Raw genomic sequence first — 17,870 nt, 5'->3', positions numbered from 1 at the left:
TGAATAATTCACACTGCACTGTATGTATCATGGATTATTTGATCCAGTGGCATACAGTCATAATGGAAAAAAAAATTCCATACATAAGCAAATTTCAAACTGGTGACATCTTCCTTAGCGTCAAAGAAAGACTGATAACACTGAAAATTTCTTCAGTTACCCATGTGCTTGCTCACCTTCTATAGATGGCTCCTAATACCTTCTTGTTCTTTTAGTATGGCTACCCAAGGCAACTTTTTGTCTCCTAATAATCTCATTCCCTTTTCAGACTCAGGGTCTCTTACATATATATTAGTGAAATACACGTTCTCCCTAGGGGAAATCTAATGCACAGTCTGATGCACAGCTTTTTGTTATAGACACAAAAAGCTCTATCTAGATTGAAAAAAATGTTCGCACAGAATCATAGTCACAGAACAATATGAGGGCTGCTCTGAAAGCAATGCCTCCTATTTTATTATGTTAGCCCACAATATCAGAGGCGGATGGTGGTATGGCAGAGGTGGTATGGTAGAGGTTGGACCTTCCCACCAACATCTTGTTACACACTGTTTCTCTGTGACAGATGGCAGCAGAGAGGTATTCTGATGCAATCTGACATCTGACGTGGAAGTGTGGATGAAGCAAACCTTCTGGCTATGAACATTCAACCAATTTTTTATCCACCAAACAGTTCACCTTTCATATCCAAACCTGTCCAATTTAGAGGTAAGGATGTTCTGCAGGACCACGTCAAAGGCCTTGCACAAATCCCAGTAGATGACAATCAGCTGCCCTTCCTTTGTCCACCAATACTGTCATTCTATCAAAAAACATCACCAGATAGGTCAGGCTGTGCTGGCTGTCTCAGATCACTTCCTCATCTCACATGTGCCTTTATTAGATCGTGCTGTCTATGGCCTCATACAGTTTGGCCTAGAACTCTTCCAGGAATGGGAATTTCCATCTTTCTTGCAGAAGTTTTCAAATGAGGGAATAAGATAGCAATAAACTGAAATGAGTTGTAAGGAGAAGGCAGCAGCAAATTAGCTTACAAGTGTGTGGCCTCCAGCTGCTCTCTTCTCTCTGTGTTTTTTTTTCTTCTTTTTTTTTTTTTTTCTTCCCCCAGGGACACTCAGTGCAGCTGCAGCTCCTCATAGTTTCATAGTTTCCACAGAGCTGGCACCATGGGGTAACAGCACACAGCCAGCTGCTGCCCACTCTGGCTGGAGGGGATGTTCAGAGCAACCCATGCGCTCTGCTCTTCACAAATGATACAGATGGTTGCTTGTCACTTCTACTATTCCCATGCTTCTCCATTTATGGACCATTAAGTGTAAGAACTGGAGAAGAGGGGTGACCAAACTTATAGTGGAGTGAGGAAGGCAATGAGCTAAAATGTTTGAGAATTCCTTCTCTATTTCACTTAGCTAATAAATTTGCATCTGAAATATGAGAAATCCTACAAATGCTATCTTTGCCTGAAAATTGTCTTACAGAGATTGCTAAGGCATCACAGATCATAGACTTGGCTTGGAGGAGATTGTAAAGATTGTTCAGTCCCAACTCCTTGACGTGGGCAGGGCTGCCTCCCACCAGCTCAGCTGCCCAGAGCCCCATCCAACCTGGCCTTGAGTGCCTCCAGGGATGGGGCACCACAGCTTCTCTGGGCAGCCTGTTTTAGTGCCTCATCACCTTCTGTATAAAAAATTTCCTTCTAATATCTAGCCTGCATCTCCCATCTTTTGGTTTAAAGCCATTCCTGCATGTACTATCACTATCAGACCATGCTAAAAAGTCACTCCCTCTCCTGCTTCTAAGCAGATACTGGAATGCTGCAGTGGAGTCTCCCCATCAAATTCCACCAAAGCCAGAAATTAATTATTTTCATCATGTTGTTTTTTAACAGCTGTGTATATGAGACCACCTATCTGAGAACTATTATTGCCTTTTTCATTATGTGTTTTTTTCTGGTTAAGTGAAAAAGATTCCAGCAGAAAGCTCTCTCTTTTATTATACATGTGCACGCTCAGAGCAAACTCACTGCATGTGCTCAGTAACACTGGCATCCTGCAGAACACTAAGCCTGTGCTTGTGTCCTATAGTGCACATGGGGAACAAATGTACATTGTAGAAATCTCATTATTAGCAAGCTGTAAGTTTTCAGTGATCAAGTTTTTAGCCATAGTACCAGCCTTTCGACATTTTCATGAGTCCATTCCTCTTAAAGAAATTGAAAAGAAAGAGAATTCAATTATATAGAGAAGTGCATGCATCAGCAAAAGGAATCCTCAGATCTTTGCCCACCTCATCAGCTTGTTCTAGAGAATAACTAGAAGCTATTGCAAGTGGCATATATTTTGCCCATAGGTTTCACATATACATAGTAATAGAAAAAGTGTGGCAAAACTGTAAAACGTCCCTATTCAACTTATATGCTCTGAGAAGAAGCTCACATTCTCTGCACCCATTGCAGTCAGTTCTAATTTCATTTTTTTTCTTCCCTCTTAATCTTTTCTCCCTTTGATGCTGCTTTTCCCTTCTATTATATCCCTATTTTCCCTGTCTGTCTCTGAATTTCAATGGTAAATTAATTCTAAACCAGACCTGGTCCATCAGCTACAGTCTGAATCCCAGCCTCTGGCTCTTCATTCTATCGCACTCAGTTTTCCTGACCACTTTTTGCTGAGCAGCCCCTATCCCCCCATTCAATTCCTTGCTGTCTCTCAATTGCATTTTAACTCTTAGGGAATTCTTATCTAAATTCGTTCTTCCTTCATTTGCTTGCCAACTATTATACTAATTTATAATCTCAAGATTTCCCCTATTCTTTCTATCCACATTCAGTTCTTACAAAAGCGCTTTGTAGAGAATCTGATTCCTTATGTTCACCCCTTCCCCCCCCTATGTCTTGTGGCCCCACAGTTCAAGTGCTAGGCTTCTTTTGCCATCCTAGCATTGATACAGCAGCCCATACAAGCACCTTTCTTGATGATGCATGAACACCACTACCCTCTCCAGAAGTCTTTAAGGACTCATTAGATTCAACATAAGAAAATAAGACCGCCACAGCCTAACAGCAGTCTGCCAGGCATAGCTAAGTAAAGTCAAACCTGCAAGTCATTTCTCTTGTGGTTGTTTGTAGATTTCTAACACTAAGCTAGCAACCATATCTCATCCTCAAAACTTGTTATGCTTTTTAAGCCTATCTCACCTGTGAGAAATGTATAATCACAGACTAAGTTTAATAACAGAGAAAAGCTTACAACATATAATCAAATAACAGGATAGCACTGGCAAAACTACAGCAGCACAAGTCTTAAGCAAGGATTCTGCTATGCAACTCCTTGTGTAATTATATTCTGTATTTACCTGGTAATAATGCAATGTAAAGATATATACCACCAGAAGTCTACAGTGGTAGTAATAATGTACATTTACAGAATTTTCTGTGGGAAATGAAACATTGAATATCCCTCCCTGGGTTTCATATTTAAAGGATGAAGTGCAAATAGGCAATGCTAAAATGAAATGTGTTATAGGTAGGACAAGATTACCAAAGCAATACCAACAGTGAAGTATTATGCTTTCAAATATGAACTGCACATTGTGCAGCACTGTGGCGTAGATAATAATGCTTTATTGTATTCACCTTCAAGTGGACAAATACTTGTCTTTGTAGGAGCAGAATATATAAAGTTTATGGAGTCTTTAAAAAACATTGGCTTGAATTTGTTACTGTTCTGGTCTCTGTCGGAAGTGAACAGTCTGCTTTGAGCACTGGTGATGTTTGTCACTATGCAGGACTGCTTGAAAGCCCCCTGAGACTTGCACCTCTAGGAACAGCAAAACTTCCAGAAAAAAAGACAACTTTACAGCCTTTTAAATTTCACCAGAAGGACTGGCATCTGCAAATGGTTCAGCTAGCTTCACCAGCACACCACTTGCTTTTCTTTCCCATTACTGCTATTCTCTCTCCTCTTGCCTGCAGCCAGTCCTCCTCTGCTGGTCAGGAAAACATAAAGGCAGTCCCCACCTTGCACTGAGCAGATGTTCTGGCATATAAACCAACAGTAAGGGGTCTTACCGAAAACAGAACTACCACTCACTGAATAGTGTTTTGCTTATTTATAATGTAAATTCCGTTCTACTTTATAACATCTTAAAAAAAAGTCTTTAAAACTAAGAAAAAAAAAGCTATTTCCCCCTACTCTTTTTGTCATTTTCATTTAACAAAAATTGATTCTGTTGCACCTCTCTGTTTCAGATCCAGATAAAATTAAAACGTTTTTAATTTGCTTCCACTGAGTCCTGGTAAGATCAAAGATGGTAAACAGAACTTTGGGAGTCTTGCAAAATGTGTCAGTTAGCAGCCCGAAAGCTGAAGGAAGGCATTCTGATTTTTCTGATAAGCAAGTGGGTTCATAAAGGTTGAAAACAAAAGAGAATTCTGAGAGAAGTTAATAAAAAACTTCACCTAATTCAAGACATCGTAAATCAATTACTTCTACTCTCCATTACACTTGAATGATGCTACAGTGTATTATTATTTAAAATTATATACATTTGCTCACAAGAGAAATATCCACTCATTTCTTCACTCTTCATAAAGTTATGTTGTACATTAAGATAGGTGCTCAGCAAAAATTTAGAAGTAATCTTGTCCTATGTGATGAAGATTAATAGCTTCACTATTCTTCTTTCCCTCCCTTAGTACTCACTCCCATTAAATGAATAAGTAAAAATTGTCAAAAGCAATGGAGAAATATTTTCGTTCTGTGAAAAAAAAAAATCTCAGTTTGGAAAGTTTTCTGATGACGATATCCAGGATTAAAAGCAAAAATGGTGTATATATATATAATGTAAGATTATACTAACATATTTATTTGGAAGTGGAAACTGAACTGACCACAGATGAACAGGAGTTAAAGTATTTAAACAATTTTGGAACTTTGCACACTTTGTACTGAAATGGCAGTCTGCTCTGACATGGCAAAGCTATTCCAAAAGCACTAATGTGGCTTTTTTCCTTTTTCTTGCAAAAGCTATGATGTTTTGTCAGCTTAGAGATTGTTTGTGAAAATTTGTATTGTCTGTGCTTTAATAGACACAAAATGCTTTGTCTGTAAACTACATCTACTGAAAATGGAAATGTCTTACAATACATAAGTAAAGAATGCCATGGTTTTGAATCAGCTCTTAAATACAGTTTTATCTGTGTTGGGAAATCAAAGATAGAAAACGCATGTATTTACTGCAGATAGCTAGTTTGTTTTACATTTTCTTTCAAGAAGGCTATTTTTGAAGATGCATGCCTGTGCTCTGGACAAGATATCCAACAATGCAAGCCAAGATTATTCTGTGGAACAGTCATTCTTTACAGTACACAGAACCAAATGTATTTCATTCTTTACAGTTTACAGAACCAAATGTATTCTTATCTTAATCTCAATACATTTAATAATCCTGATACCCTTGATGCTTCCAGAATCACTCAAAGAAAAGAACTTATTGGTCAGCATCTAAATGACTAGAAGTTTATCCTCCTTACACTGCTACTGACCTTAAAACGTTTTCACCCTTCAGTTGCAAATAAGCAACTGCAATCTGCCATTGTTGATGGGCTTGTCAAGGAACAGGCACTATGCAGAACTTGAAGATGATGTTTAATTAACAGACATTGAGTATTATTGTGAAGTTGCAACTTGTAGCTCTAAAATTAAATGTTTTCTTAACAACAACAACAACAACAACAACGACATAAATTAAACCCTTTATAACAGTCTATTGAAGTACTGTTCATTCCTATCTGGAATAGCATATACTGTAAAAATGATAAAATTTTCAATATAATCAAATTTATTAAGTGATTTTATGTGTTGCACTGGCAGTATTTTGTGTAACCACGAATTTACAATGATTTGTATCAATATAGCTAAAAGTATGTTTGCTATAAGAAATTTTGTTTTTCAAGAGAGTGAATTATTGGCTCAGGCTTGGGTGAAAAGTCTAAGACTGTTGAAAAATACATGTTAGACTCCGGGAGCATAAGCAGATACATCTGCAGATGTTCACAAAGGGTGGTGTCCAATTTCATCCACCGAGGGCATTCTGTTTTGGGTACAGACTCTACTTAGAATTGTTATAAATTTTTGAGATACTAGTTATTTACTCTTCTTTATTTTATACACTGATTAATATTTAGGATTTCATTAGCAAATATTTAAATAGACCTGACCCGATCAGGTTCTATACTCTAGAACAGTAGAGAGAAAGACTCGATCTACTAACAAAAGTCCTCTAAGAAACTGAGCTAATTCTCCCTCTATTCATTCTAAAGAATGTTGTGTCTTCCAGAGACATTAACTTCCTATACATTCCAGCTGTGTAAACAATAAGACAGGTACCAACAGCAACAATAGCAACAAATTACAGCTCTTCAATGACCACACGAACATGGGAGAACAAACAAATAAATCACAATCCAAACTAAAGTAAGAAAACCCTACCACAACAACACAGAAGACCAACCAACCAATCAACCAACCAAATCCCCACTAAGTTTTGGAGAGGTTTTGGACATTGTTTTCCTTATTTTGGGTATAAATGCCTCTTTATCACTTACTAGAGTAAATATATTTAGCTGTATAGAGGAACTGTATTTGGTACTTTTACATTATAGTAATTTTATTTATCTGTTTCATTCACAGTTCTCTTCATGTTTCTCTTTACATCAATATGTTTTCTATTCTTCCGTTTCCTCACTTTTAAATGAAACCATGTTACCAAAAGCACTTTATGTGTAAAAAGAAGCTCCATGGGAAAAGTAAAATGAACAGTAAAAACATGAAGAGTTGCATTATAGCTAAGCCTAGACCTAATCATTCATACTCTATATGAATCTATATTCTCATTCTAATATTCTACATTAGAAATATATGAGATAACTGCTGTGGTTTCTTTTTGATCAGTTGAAAACAAAGCTCGTGCAATCTCAAATCAAAATTAGAAATAGAAATCTACATAAGTAGCACTGTTGTTTGCCTTTTCCTACCAACCCATGAGAAACTTGTGTGTAATACCTACATCCCAAAAAGATATACAGGAAGCATTTCCTAACAGTTCTGAATCTGTAAGTCTTCTGAGTGCTTACACCGCATGTCAAACAAGAGTGAGGACAGAATGCACTTAGGTCATAGCTGCTGCTTGGTTCCCACTCTCACGCTATTAAAGGAGATCAAGAAAGCCCAAATATCAAACTGTTGAGGATACTTAGATGTGACAGGTGAACAGAGTCAGCAAACCTAGCAAACCAGAACATGCAACTAAACAGTTAGATAATGGTATTAACAGAGTAATGAGAACTTCCCCTCACCTTTTTCTTCATTTTTACATTTTTGAAAATGGCATGAACTCTCCATGTTTTTGCAAACATTGCACCAAATGCAGTTGTATATCCCACTGTAAGAATCCATGTTCGGACCTAAAAAATACATATATAAAAAAAGACAAAGCCATTTAATTTAATAATAATGTGGATATCACCATTTCAGCCACTTTTTTTTTCCCCCTTAACAATTAAGAAATACTCAAAGAACTTCAGAAAAATGTTGACATTTCAAAATTGTATCATTTATTGTCACCTCAATTTTATTTTCCTCCCTCCATCTCCTTTTCAAATTTATGAGTAACAAAATTGTCTTTTTTTCCTCCCCACCTTTATTGTATTCTATGCTGGAAGGAACTAGTAGAGGAAAAAAAGGAGACTGAGACCATAAAAATCACCTAGAGAGCTAATATTAACAGCAATATTTTAAACAGAAGGGAACAGAGAAGTAGAGATATCATTCAGACTAAAGAAAAGGAAACTGTAATATGTGAGGCACACAACACTTAATGCAGACCCTGGGCATACTGGAAAGATATGAAAAGATGACCTTAAAATTATTACATAGGTAAAAATGGAAAGACAGGTTGGCAGACCTCAGGGCCAAGATCTGAATAAAAGATATTATCTGTAATATGGCTCTAAGAAAAACTTGTAAGTTTAGCTCACAGAGAATGACAGATTCTAACCCTAAACTACCTACACGTGTAAGATATACCTACCTAGACATTTTCCTTCTGTCTTGTTTCCTAAGGAAAACTGAAAGATTTTTACTAGAAAAAGACAAGATTAGTTTTTTTAAAGATTAAAATGACTTGTTTTTTAAATAAAGTCAGATTGGTCAGGGAGGACAGATCATAGTTCTAATGCAATGCCTCTCCCACCTCTAGCATCTGTGTGTCCTTGTTTTCTGACTTGGCTTCAGCTAAGCCAGGGACTTTCAGAGTTGCAGCAAGATCTGCACAGCCCCCTCTAATCCCCTGAAATATTCTCTTTTCATTACCCTGGAGATGTGGCTGAAAACTTTTCTGCCCTGATCAGACTTTTCTTTCCCAAAGAGAGACCAGAGACCAGAGTATAGCAGGTGGAAGATCACGCGAGAGGCACAACAGTGAGCTGAAAGCCTACAACTGAACCTGGGCACCTGAAATACCATCAGAGGAGGGAATCATTTCCTTCTTCCTCTGGAGATTAGACCTGGGCTGGCTATCACAACAGAGCACTGCACAAATGGGAACGAAGAAGTAAAAATAAAATGTACTGTACACTGCAGATGGAAAAACTGAGGGAGAAGCAATGGCTATAGGAAGGCAAACCTAGAAAATGGGAAAACAAGAGCTGTGTTTTGGCCATGTTAATCATGCATCTCAGGCCACTAGAAATGTCTTTTGATTTAAAAAATCTTATTTGTTGAAACCAGGACATGTGAAAAAAGGATATACATCTTTATATGCTTGGATGAATTAGAAGCATATTTTGCCTTTGAAAAATTTCAAATCTGACTCCTGAAGAGTTTGAGATTGTTAGGACATGCATATAGATGACAAAGTAGGGATTGAAGTAAGATGCAGATCTTGGTGTCTAAGATAAATATTAGAAATAATGTAATTGCTTCACTGCTAAGTACATGCCATCGAGTGTTTGCCTTTCTGGAGATGTTCAGTACTTTTGTTTTTGTATTCAAAAGCTGTTTGTTTTTCTCCCCTCAAATTTCTGTTTTTTTAGTAAACAGTGGTGAACAGTGTTTAGTAAACAGTAAACAGTGGTGATTGGATATCAGGGTGAACAAGACAGAAAAGGTAGGGACTCATTAAAAAATAAATGGGAGAATCATAAGATGACTACAGTTCCTTAAAACAAATAAATAAGTAAATAAGTAAATGCATAGGGTCAATATTTGTGAATTAGTGAAAGTGTAGACAGAAGAGGTACCTTGAGTCTTGGCAAAGAGGAATATATGTGAAAGGACACTCAAAACTATTGTCTGAAGAGGGCATGCACCACACCAGAGTAGCTGTTACAGTACTGTGCTTATTAGAAAACTTTAGGTTTGCTTGTAGAGGACCGTTTAGATATTTGTTTATGTATGTGTGGTCGTTGCGGTTTTTCAGTTGCATAGCTGCTATTGATCCTGAACATACAGCTCACTGATTACTGGTTAATCATGGCATTACCAAAATCAGTAAACCAACCCCAATTAGATCCAAGCCATATGAGTTTTGCCATCCATTGACATTCTTAAATACAGCAGTAAAACAGAAATCTAAAACAAAAAAAAAAAAAAAAAAGAAAAAAGAAGAAAAAAAAAGAAAAAAGAAAAAAAAAGGAACAGATGTTTAGGCTGGCAACACATTATTATTATTATTATTTTTATTATTATTTTAATTTACTTAAATATTTTTTCAACTCTTTGCTCATTATCCATCATCATACATTATGCTAATAACTTCACTGAAGCCACAATCAGATCAGTGTCAACAGATTTCAAAAACACATTTCATACCAACATATTCATATTAGCCAGTTACATCTTTTTTTAACTTCACGTGTACTGAGCTGTGACAATCATACTCAGCATTCAGTGTTTTTGCTGCTATTAATAAGTATTTGTTTCTTTTGTGTGCAGTTTAGTGATATATTTGGAAAACAGATACATGGTATTTTCATGTTTCTAAGGTGATTCTGATTTGTTCTTGCCAAAAGAATTCCTCTTGGGAATAGCAATAAATTCAGTTATGCTCATAATATGTTTCCAAGTGGGTATTCAGAAAAAAAAAAAAAAGATATTTATATCATGTTCAGTTCAAAAAAGTTTTTTTGTTTTCCTGATCTGAATTATGCAAATTAGAATAATACAACTATTGGCTATACTAGAAGCATTCTGACTTAAAGCTATCAGGAAATTTACTAAAATGAGATCACTGTTGCTAAGAATGAGGTGGTTAATTTCAGAATAAAATACATTTTTAAATCCGAAGAAAGTGATCTTGAATTCATTAATGATCTATTTTTGAAAACACTACACATACACTCACGATTAGAACTTGTGCTTTTTATAAATTACTTGATAGAAACTCTTAAGGCACATTTCCAGTAGTAGCTAAAGAAGCTAGAAATCATTTCCTTAGTGGACAACATATTTGACCACCACTGACACCATCTCATCAAGGAAACAAACAGTTCTGGTTAGTTTTCCAGTCTGTGGCTTGGGATAAATATGATGTTTATCTAAAACAACAAAAAATCTGCCTTTGTCAAACACTACTGTTTAAACTACTTTTATAGGTTTAATTAAAGAATCGTTGCATTTATGAGCAGTGGTTTATATCTTGGAAGACTGTGAACTACAGCAACTTATTTCAATTTCCCTTTGCAGCTAAAAACCTTCATTCTACTCTTAAGATGTTAAATACTTTTGATTTTAAGTATTATTCCATAAGCACCGATAGCTTAACATCCTGATTTAAGTTGCTTCCCTTTGAATCGTATTTCCTCTCAACCTTGAGCTGTCGCTGAATAGCCTATGTTCTGAGTGCAACTATTTGATATCTTTACAGAAATCAATCTGCACCTTTCCCACCGTCTTGCTGTGGGAATGGTGAAGTGGTTATTGCTTATACATCTAAGCAAAAATTTATTTATGTTTTTACCATTCATTATCAACAAAATAACCCATACAGTTGTGAACAATGAATCAGTAAAGGGCAGTTGGGTAGTAGTGAAAACTTCCAAAGCATTCTGAACAAAAAATAATGCTATGTGCTTTGCAAATGTTGTTAAAAAGAAATAAAATTATCTCTTTCTTTATACACTCTAAGAGCAAAGCACAGAAGCAAAAGTACTATTTTAGGTAATGGCAAAAATCTGGGTAAAGAGTGATGTTTGAATTTAGATTAAATTGTTTAAACATAATTACAATTTCTATTGAATTTATAGAATAAGGACACCTTGGAAAATTGACTGAATTGATGAAATGTAGAAGTTTCATAATTAAAGAAGTATCACTTTTTTTCCATACTGGACAACCAGTATACATAAATTCAGAACAACATACAGTCATGAAATAAAGAATGACAGTGAAGTTGCTGAGCTCACAAAAGCAGCAAGAATTTCAAATGCATTTGATCAAGAATTTAACTCCTCTGTTAAGCTGAAGGAAAACTAAAATAAAAACTGAACATGCTATATCTTTCTTTTTGTGTTGCAGCTTCATATTTACTATACCAATCTACTTGCCAGTACTAAGCAAATAAGAAGAGTAAAGAATCAGAACTATTAATAATAATTTTTTTAAAATATCAGCAATAATTTCAAAACTTTTTTGCATAAACAATTACAAACATCACCACTCCAGATGCTTTATATATTTTTTAATACATTGTTTGAATATGGGACAGTGAAACAATTTAGTTCTTTAACAACTTCTTCAGTTTGCAAAATTTTAGGTTGTACTCCTGCAGAGGAATCATTCAGATTTTTGAATGTATTGTTCTAATTATCTCAAGATCATAATTTTAATGATTTCTTTCAAATAAAAGCCTTATACATTTTTTTTTTTTTTTTTCATAAGACTTGACATTCCCAATGCCCTCCAGTTTCAATCTGGTTGATTTTGGCAATAATTAGCCAGTTTTGCACATGCATCCCACTGGAAACTGCAGTAACAACAGGTTACTGCAGCTGAGTACTGGTGCTGAGCAGACTGGTAGCATTTTGGTATTAGATTTAGGCACTTTAAAGTGACAAACATGAGAATAAGTCACACTGTGGGTTTAGTTTCAGAGAGCACAATTATCTTTAAGTAGGAAATTCTGTTGATTTCTGTGGACTATTCATAGGCTTAAAATTAAGCACCTTCTATTGCTGGCAGACTGGAGACATGAGGGATAATAATGATGAACAAAAGTGTGACATCTCAACAAGTTTTCCCTGGGGCTTGATCCTGCTTCTATTAGCAAAGGCAAAATTCACAGTATGAGTGAAGGCAGGCCCCAGCAAATGGGTTCATTGAGTTGATTTTTATACTTCTCTCTTTTATCTCAAACATTTTATGACATGTTTGCTCTTTTAACTCATTCTTTAGAATTTGTGTGGCACCAGCACAATTTTACAAGTGACAATAACATTAGAGAACTGAATCCCGCTGTTTCCACATAAATTAAGTGTAGTGGATGTTCACATGCTGTGAGATCTCCTGTAGTGATTTCTTAATATATTTCTACTATTTTTGAGAATTATCCAAGGGTAGTGTAAAAGATATTATAATTGCCCATGATTCTATGACAGGTCTTTAAAATCCGTTATTGTCCCACTGAAAGAGAGGTAAAATGTTCTAAAAATATTACCTTAATAAATTGCTTGCAAAGTTGTTGTGTATTTGCTTCAACATATGAAATAATTTTCTTTCAAGGATTTATTCAGCTTTGTAACTTTTCCCTCTACATTTTTTTCCCCAAGAAAATGTCGTTTACTAAAATAGAAGCTGATCAGGCTCATGTCAAACTCAGTAACAGAACTGCCTTTGAATTTAATAGGAGTGAGATCAGTTGCAGATTGAACCACAGTTAGGACAATTATAGAATCGATTATACAGAAAAGGGAGATTAAAATTAACAGCTAGACAATTAAGAAGGAAATAAACTAAAGAATACATGCAAAATGAAGAAAGGCCAGTCTAAAGTACAAAAAAAGGCTATGATTTCCAAAGACAAATAAATGGATTAGGTGTCCAAATCCGTTTTGCAGTATAGCATGAATTGAATGTCTATTGTATTTTTTTTCTAACCAACCTTAAACAATTTGAGGAATATAATTAGGCAAGTATTAAGTCCAAAAGAAGGGATGGGAGAACCCAAGAACTTATAGCAATGTCTGAAGAGTACGAAGGGTAGGAATAAAGAGTTTAACCCAAACCGTTCTATAATTCTATGATTCTATTATCACTTGCTAACTGAATACGTTTTATAAAAAATAATATGTATTAACAACTACTTCATGCATCTACTTGAAGGAGATCTATAACAAAGAAGAGGTGACTGTGCTTCTCCCATGGGTCACAGGATCACAGAATGATGGGGTTAGGAGGGACCTCTGGTTCTATCTGGTCCAATCCCCTGCTCAGACATGGTCATCTAGAACAGAGCATCCATCATCTTTTGAAGATCTCCAAGGAAGAGACTCCACCACTTCCCTGGGCAATCTGTGCCAGTGCTCTGTCACTTGCAAAGTACAGAAATGCTTCTTGATGTTCAGAGAGAAACCCTCGTGTTCAAATTTTGCCCACTGCCTTTCAGTGTAGTAGTCTTTCAGCCCACATTAGGTTGAACTTGCAAAGACATTAGCAGTCTTAAAAGTAAGCATGAAATCCTCAGTAGAATGTATTACAGAAGTCTAAACATTATTATCATGTTTAATATTCTATTTTAAGTAGCTCTATTTCATACATCTGCTTCAACTCTATTCATAGGATATGCCACTGGCATTGCTAATTTTGAGTCTCTCCCATATAATGAATGCTTTAAATTATTTTCCACTTGCTTGCATTTTTCCAGTTGGCATCACTCCTGTTTCACACTCTTACTTCAAGCTTCTCTTTTTCTATGACACCATGCTAATTCTGAGATTAAAACAAAGACAGATCATCCTCCTTCTCTCTCCCTACCTCATGTCTAAAGCAATTTATAGTTCAGATACGTACAAATTTAAATAATGTATTGCTTTTCTTCTTGTCTGTACAACCAATTATATTTCTATTAAGTAATACATGATGTAACTGTCACATACTGCAATGACAACTTTCTTGAAATATTTTGTTTTAAATAGTTTTAATTTCATGCAATTGAAATCTTAAATTTGACATCTGATCTGCAATTCAGACATGGAACTAAATAATACTATGTTTGGTATTATAAACTCCTATTATAAGTGCACAAATTACTATGTATTTCATATACCCGATTACTTTTCCATAGAAAATGGAACGTAGTATCAATATAAAAATGTGTTATTTTGAAAGGAATTACCCACACAAGTACATAGTCAACAATACAGAATTAAAAGACTTATAATAGCCCTATTCATCAAATTATTTGACCACAAGTGTTTTGCTGACTCTCAAAACATTTCATACTTGGTTCTGGTTTATAGAACTCCTCCTTCAAAAGTGGTACAATTTACTAAAGAAATCCTTTCAAATTTTCAGGTGTTACTGGTATAATCTTATATTGTGCTTCAGTGTCCTTGGAATATTATAGAATAAAACATAGATTCAGTTATATTTAAGGTGCTTCTATTAGAGTTATCAGAAAGTTATAAAAAATGACACTAATATAGGATGATCTCTATGTTTACTATATCTATATACTATATCTAAGAAAACACATCATATATATATACAGCTACTCTGCAGAGACCTAATAATTTTATGATTTTTGAAATACGGAGGAAAAATAAGGTGATTACTTAGCTTAGAGGGAATAGTGTTAATGATAGTGTTTTAGATTTGCATGTACTTACAATGGCTGAATCAAAATTTTGATTTCCCTACAGAAGAAACAAAAATCTGCCTCTTTCAATGTGGTTCTTCTTTGCGCCTAAGTTGTTCCATTTGTACCCACATACTTTTGGCTCAACAGCTTTTTATGATCATTTTCCGTTCTAGTTGGTTCTTTTAAAGACTAAATAACAGTTTTTCATAAAATGTGAATTTTATATCGATCTCTAATATGGTTAGAATGTGTATTAAAAATCATGCCTTGCCAGGGAAGTGAATGATCAAGAGATATTTGTACTGGTCTAATCCTATAAAAGTACCTCAAAGTACTCTTTATGAAACCAGTAAGCTTGCTGCCCATATGGAGAGATGGATGTTCATTACATGTTGCCAAGTGAACACTCTGTACTCAGTACTCAGTGGGAGTTTTTTGGGAGAAAGGAGAGACAGAAGAGTTACAGAACAGAAAAGTGAGTTTGTCTACCATATTTATGAATTCACCAGCATTAATTCAGTGTTTCCTAGATACTGGGAAAGCATTTTGCCATGTTGAATGGAGGCCATGGAAAGATTGCTTGTAGAAAGAAAATTGTTCATTGAAAGCTATCAGTTACCAGCTATTCCACTGAAAAAAAGATTATAACAAGAGGAGAAAAATTTTGAAATAACTGTTTTAATGAGCAGGAGGTTGGAAAAGTAACCTGATAACTTGATTCTGGAGGTTTTTTTGCATCTGTGATTCTTATTCTAATCACTGACAGAGCTGGGATTCATAAGATAAATCAAAATCCACGTACACAAAAGTACAATCAGGAATGATTCCATAATGAACTGAAAAACAGGAAAGCCAAGACTGAGGTGAAATCCCAAATTTTCAGCTCTGTTTACATTAGATATTCATTTAAGGTATACGATAATATTTCCTAATCAAAATTTGGCTTTGAGAATGCAGTATTCTGCTCTATCTCCTTTCTTGTGGATCCATTAGGTAAAGCTGATCCATAGTTATTTAAGAGTCTGTACAGATCTCCTCTAGTAGAGACTTCGGTTCTGTTAATCATCTTCTATGATAAATAAAAATGTCTTTAATTAAGATAAGGTGACATATTCAAAATTACATTCATTATTTTTAAAATGAAGATAAGTGAGACAGAACAAAGCAACTTTCATTTAAATTTTGTTGCTTTTAGAGTATGAGAGTACTGGTTACACTTTGAGAAGAAAATCAGAGATAAAATCAGCTAGCTGAAACATTCTGGTTCATAGGATTTTGGAAATGTTTGCTCATTTTTCTGTGATTAGACTAAGCTGTTTCACATTTAAAGTAAGGATTTAAATTTAGTTTTACATAGCTAATTCTGGATGGAAACCTGTTCCCTGGAACAGCTCTGTTCTGATCGGTACCTCTGATTCCTACTTTCCTTCCTTCTGCTCTGTAAAGCTTGGCTTCTTCAAGAGGAGGACGGTGAACAGCCTACTCATGCAATGGTCTACAGCCTAGCAATGAGGCCTTAAAGTCTGAATGTAAGCGCTACACAGCTAAATAGACACCTACAATCTGAACTCCTTGATACTAGATTTTTCTGCAAAGGAAGATGAAAAAAGAATGGGAATTGATATCAATAACTGGCTTCTAAATGAACACTTCTGATTCTTTAGAAGATGGTTCACACACACACAAAAAGATTTTAGTGGAGATGCTGAGTCACGGCGTAAAACAGTGAGTGAGCACCTAGTGGGAAGGCAGGACCAACCCAGGGGAGCTCATCTGTATGCAATGCACCTGAATGACTGGAAGGGGGTGCAGGCAGGATCCACCCTTTCCCGGACCTCATTTAAAGGTTTGCAGTGGAGGTGTGGGATCCTTTTGGAGATCCCTGCCTACGTAAGGCCATCCAAAGTTAAGCAGCTTTTTTTCCTTTATTTTTGTATCCATAGCTGCTGCATTTGTGTTTGTCCCCATTTGCTGCAGCCAAAGACTTTGTTGCCTGCTATTACCGCTGTACTTCCCATCACATTACAGCATTACAAAGATAATCACTGGATAACAAATGGGTGCTGGTACCTTCCACTTTGTATTGGTCTCTATAGATACTGAGCTTGGGAGAGATGAACAAGATTTTCCTTTCAAAGACTTTGAGGAAACTTTTTCTATTCTGCATACAGAGAATTTGTGCTCTAGTTGCAGGACTGTTAGGCTTGTGTGAATTTCAAGTCTAGCTTGGAAATAGCAGTAGAAGCCTTTGAAAATTCAGAAAAAAGACTGAGTAGAAATGTTTCAAGCAGCTGTCATGAAGTATGAATATGGAATCTAAAAGGAAAACGTAGTAGCTTTGAAGATTTTTATTCTAATTTCATAGGCACAGCATTGAATGCAAAAATTACGCATGTAATTTCAAAACAAGAAGATACATTGACATTTTCAGTCTGAGGTAAGTTCCTAATGCATATGAAACTTTCACAAATAATAATACAGCTTTATGAATGTGTCAGAATTTGGCCCCAGAAGCTATTCCTGGAAAGAACTAAGAGAATCAGTTATTAAAAGGAATAAAGCATCCAAATACTGACCTCTTCCACTTACAAATTTAGTAAAGCTTTCTGCCAGACAATCGTAAATTCAAATACATGGAATTACTTACTGTGCAGAGTGTTTCAAATGTCTTTTCAGAGACAAAGGATCCATCAAGACCAAAAAGAAAAATAGATGCATAAGAAAGCATTCCTCCAAGGATAATAAGGTTGTTCATGTAGGGACTGGACATCTTTATTAATCTATGGACAAAAGATGATAGTGCATTAAAGAGATGATCCTTTTAGAGCAATAAAGAAGAACTCTTTGCAACCTTCTTATAAACCTTCCTGTAGAACTATAAGCATGCACATTTGCTTTTTTATAAACTCTACCACTGTTTCAGGTTTTTGAATATTTAGTGAAAAGTGTATCCTTTTTTACCAATGGGTTAATTAGATACAGTAATGTTAATAGCACACAGTCAAACATAACTTTAA

The 17,870-nt window shown here is 35.5% G+C and overlaps 1 protein-coding gene across 1 annotated transcript in view; it reads right to left on the bottom strand.

Annotated features, from left to right (window-relative positions):
- The window catches only part of GABBR2 (gamma-aminobutyric acid type B receptor subunit 2), a 441,895-nt gene that overhangs the window by 136,707 nt on the left and 287,318 nt on the right, over positions 1-17,870 (bottom strand). The window contains exons 11-12 of the mRNA XM_052704312.1: positions 17,501-17,633; positions 7,355-7,462 (exon numbers count right to left, since the gene is read on the bottom strand). Of these exons, the coding sequence (XP_052560272.1) occupies positions 7,355-7,462; positions 17,501-17,633 (241 nt within the window). The remainder of the gene's footprint in view (positions 1-7,354; positions 7,463-17,500; positions 17,634-17,870) is intronic.

This window comes from Tympanuchus pallidicinctus, unplaced genomic scaffold (assembly GCF_026119805.1).
Source record: "Tympanuchus pallidicinctus isolate F22 unplaced genomic scaffold, pur_lepc_1.0 scaffold5, whole genome shotgun sequence".
Classification (NCBI taxonomy): domain Eukaryota; kingdom Metazoa; phylum Chordata; class Aves; order Galliformes; family Phasianidae; genus Tympanuchus; species Tympanuchus pallidicinctus.
This window is presented reverse-complemented; position numbering and strand designations above follow the sequence as displayed.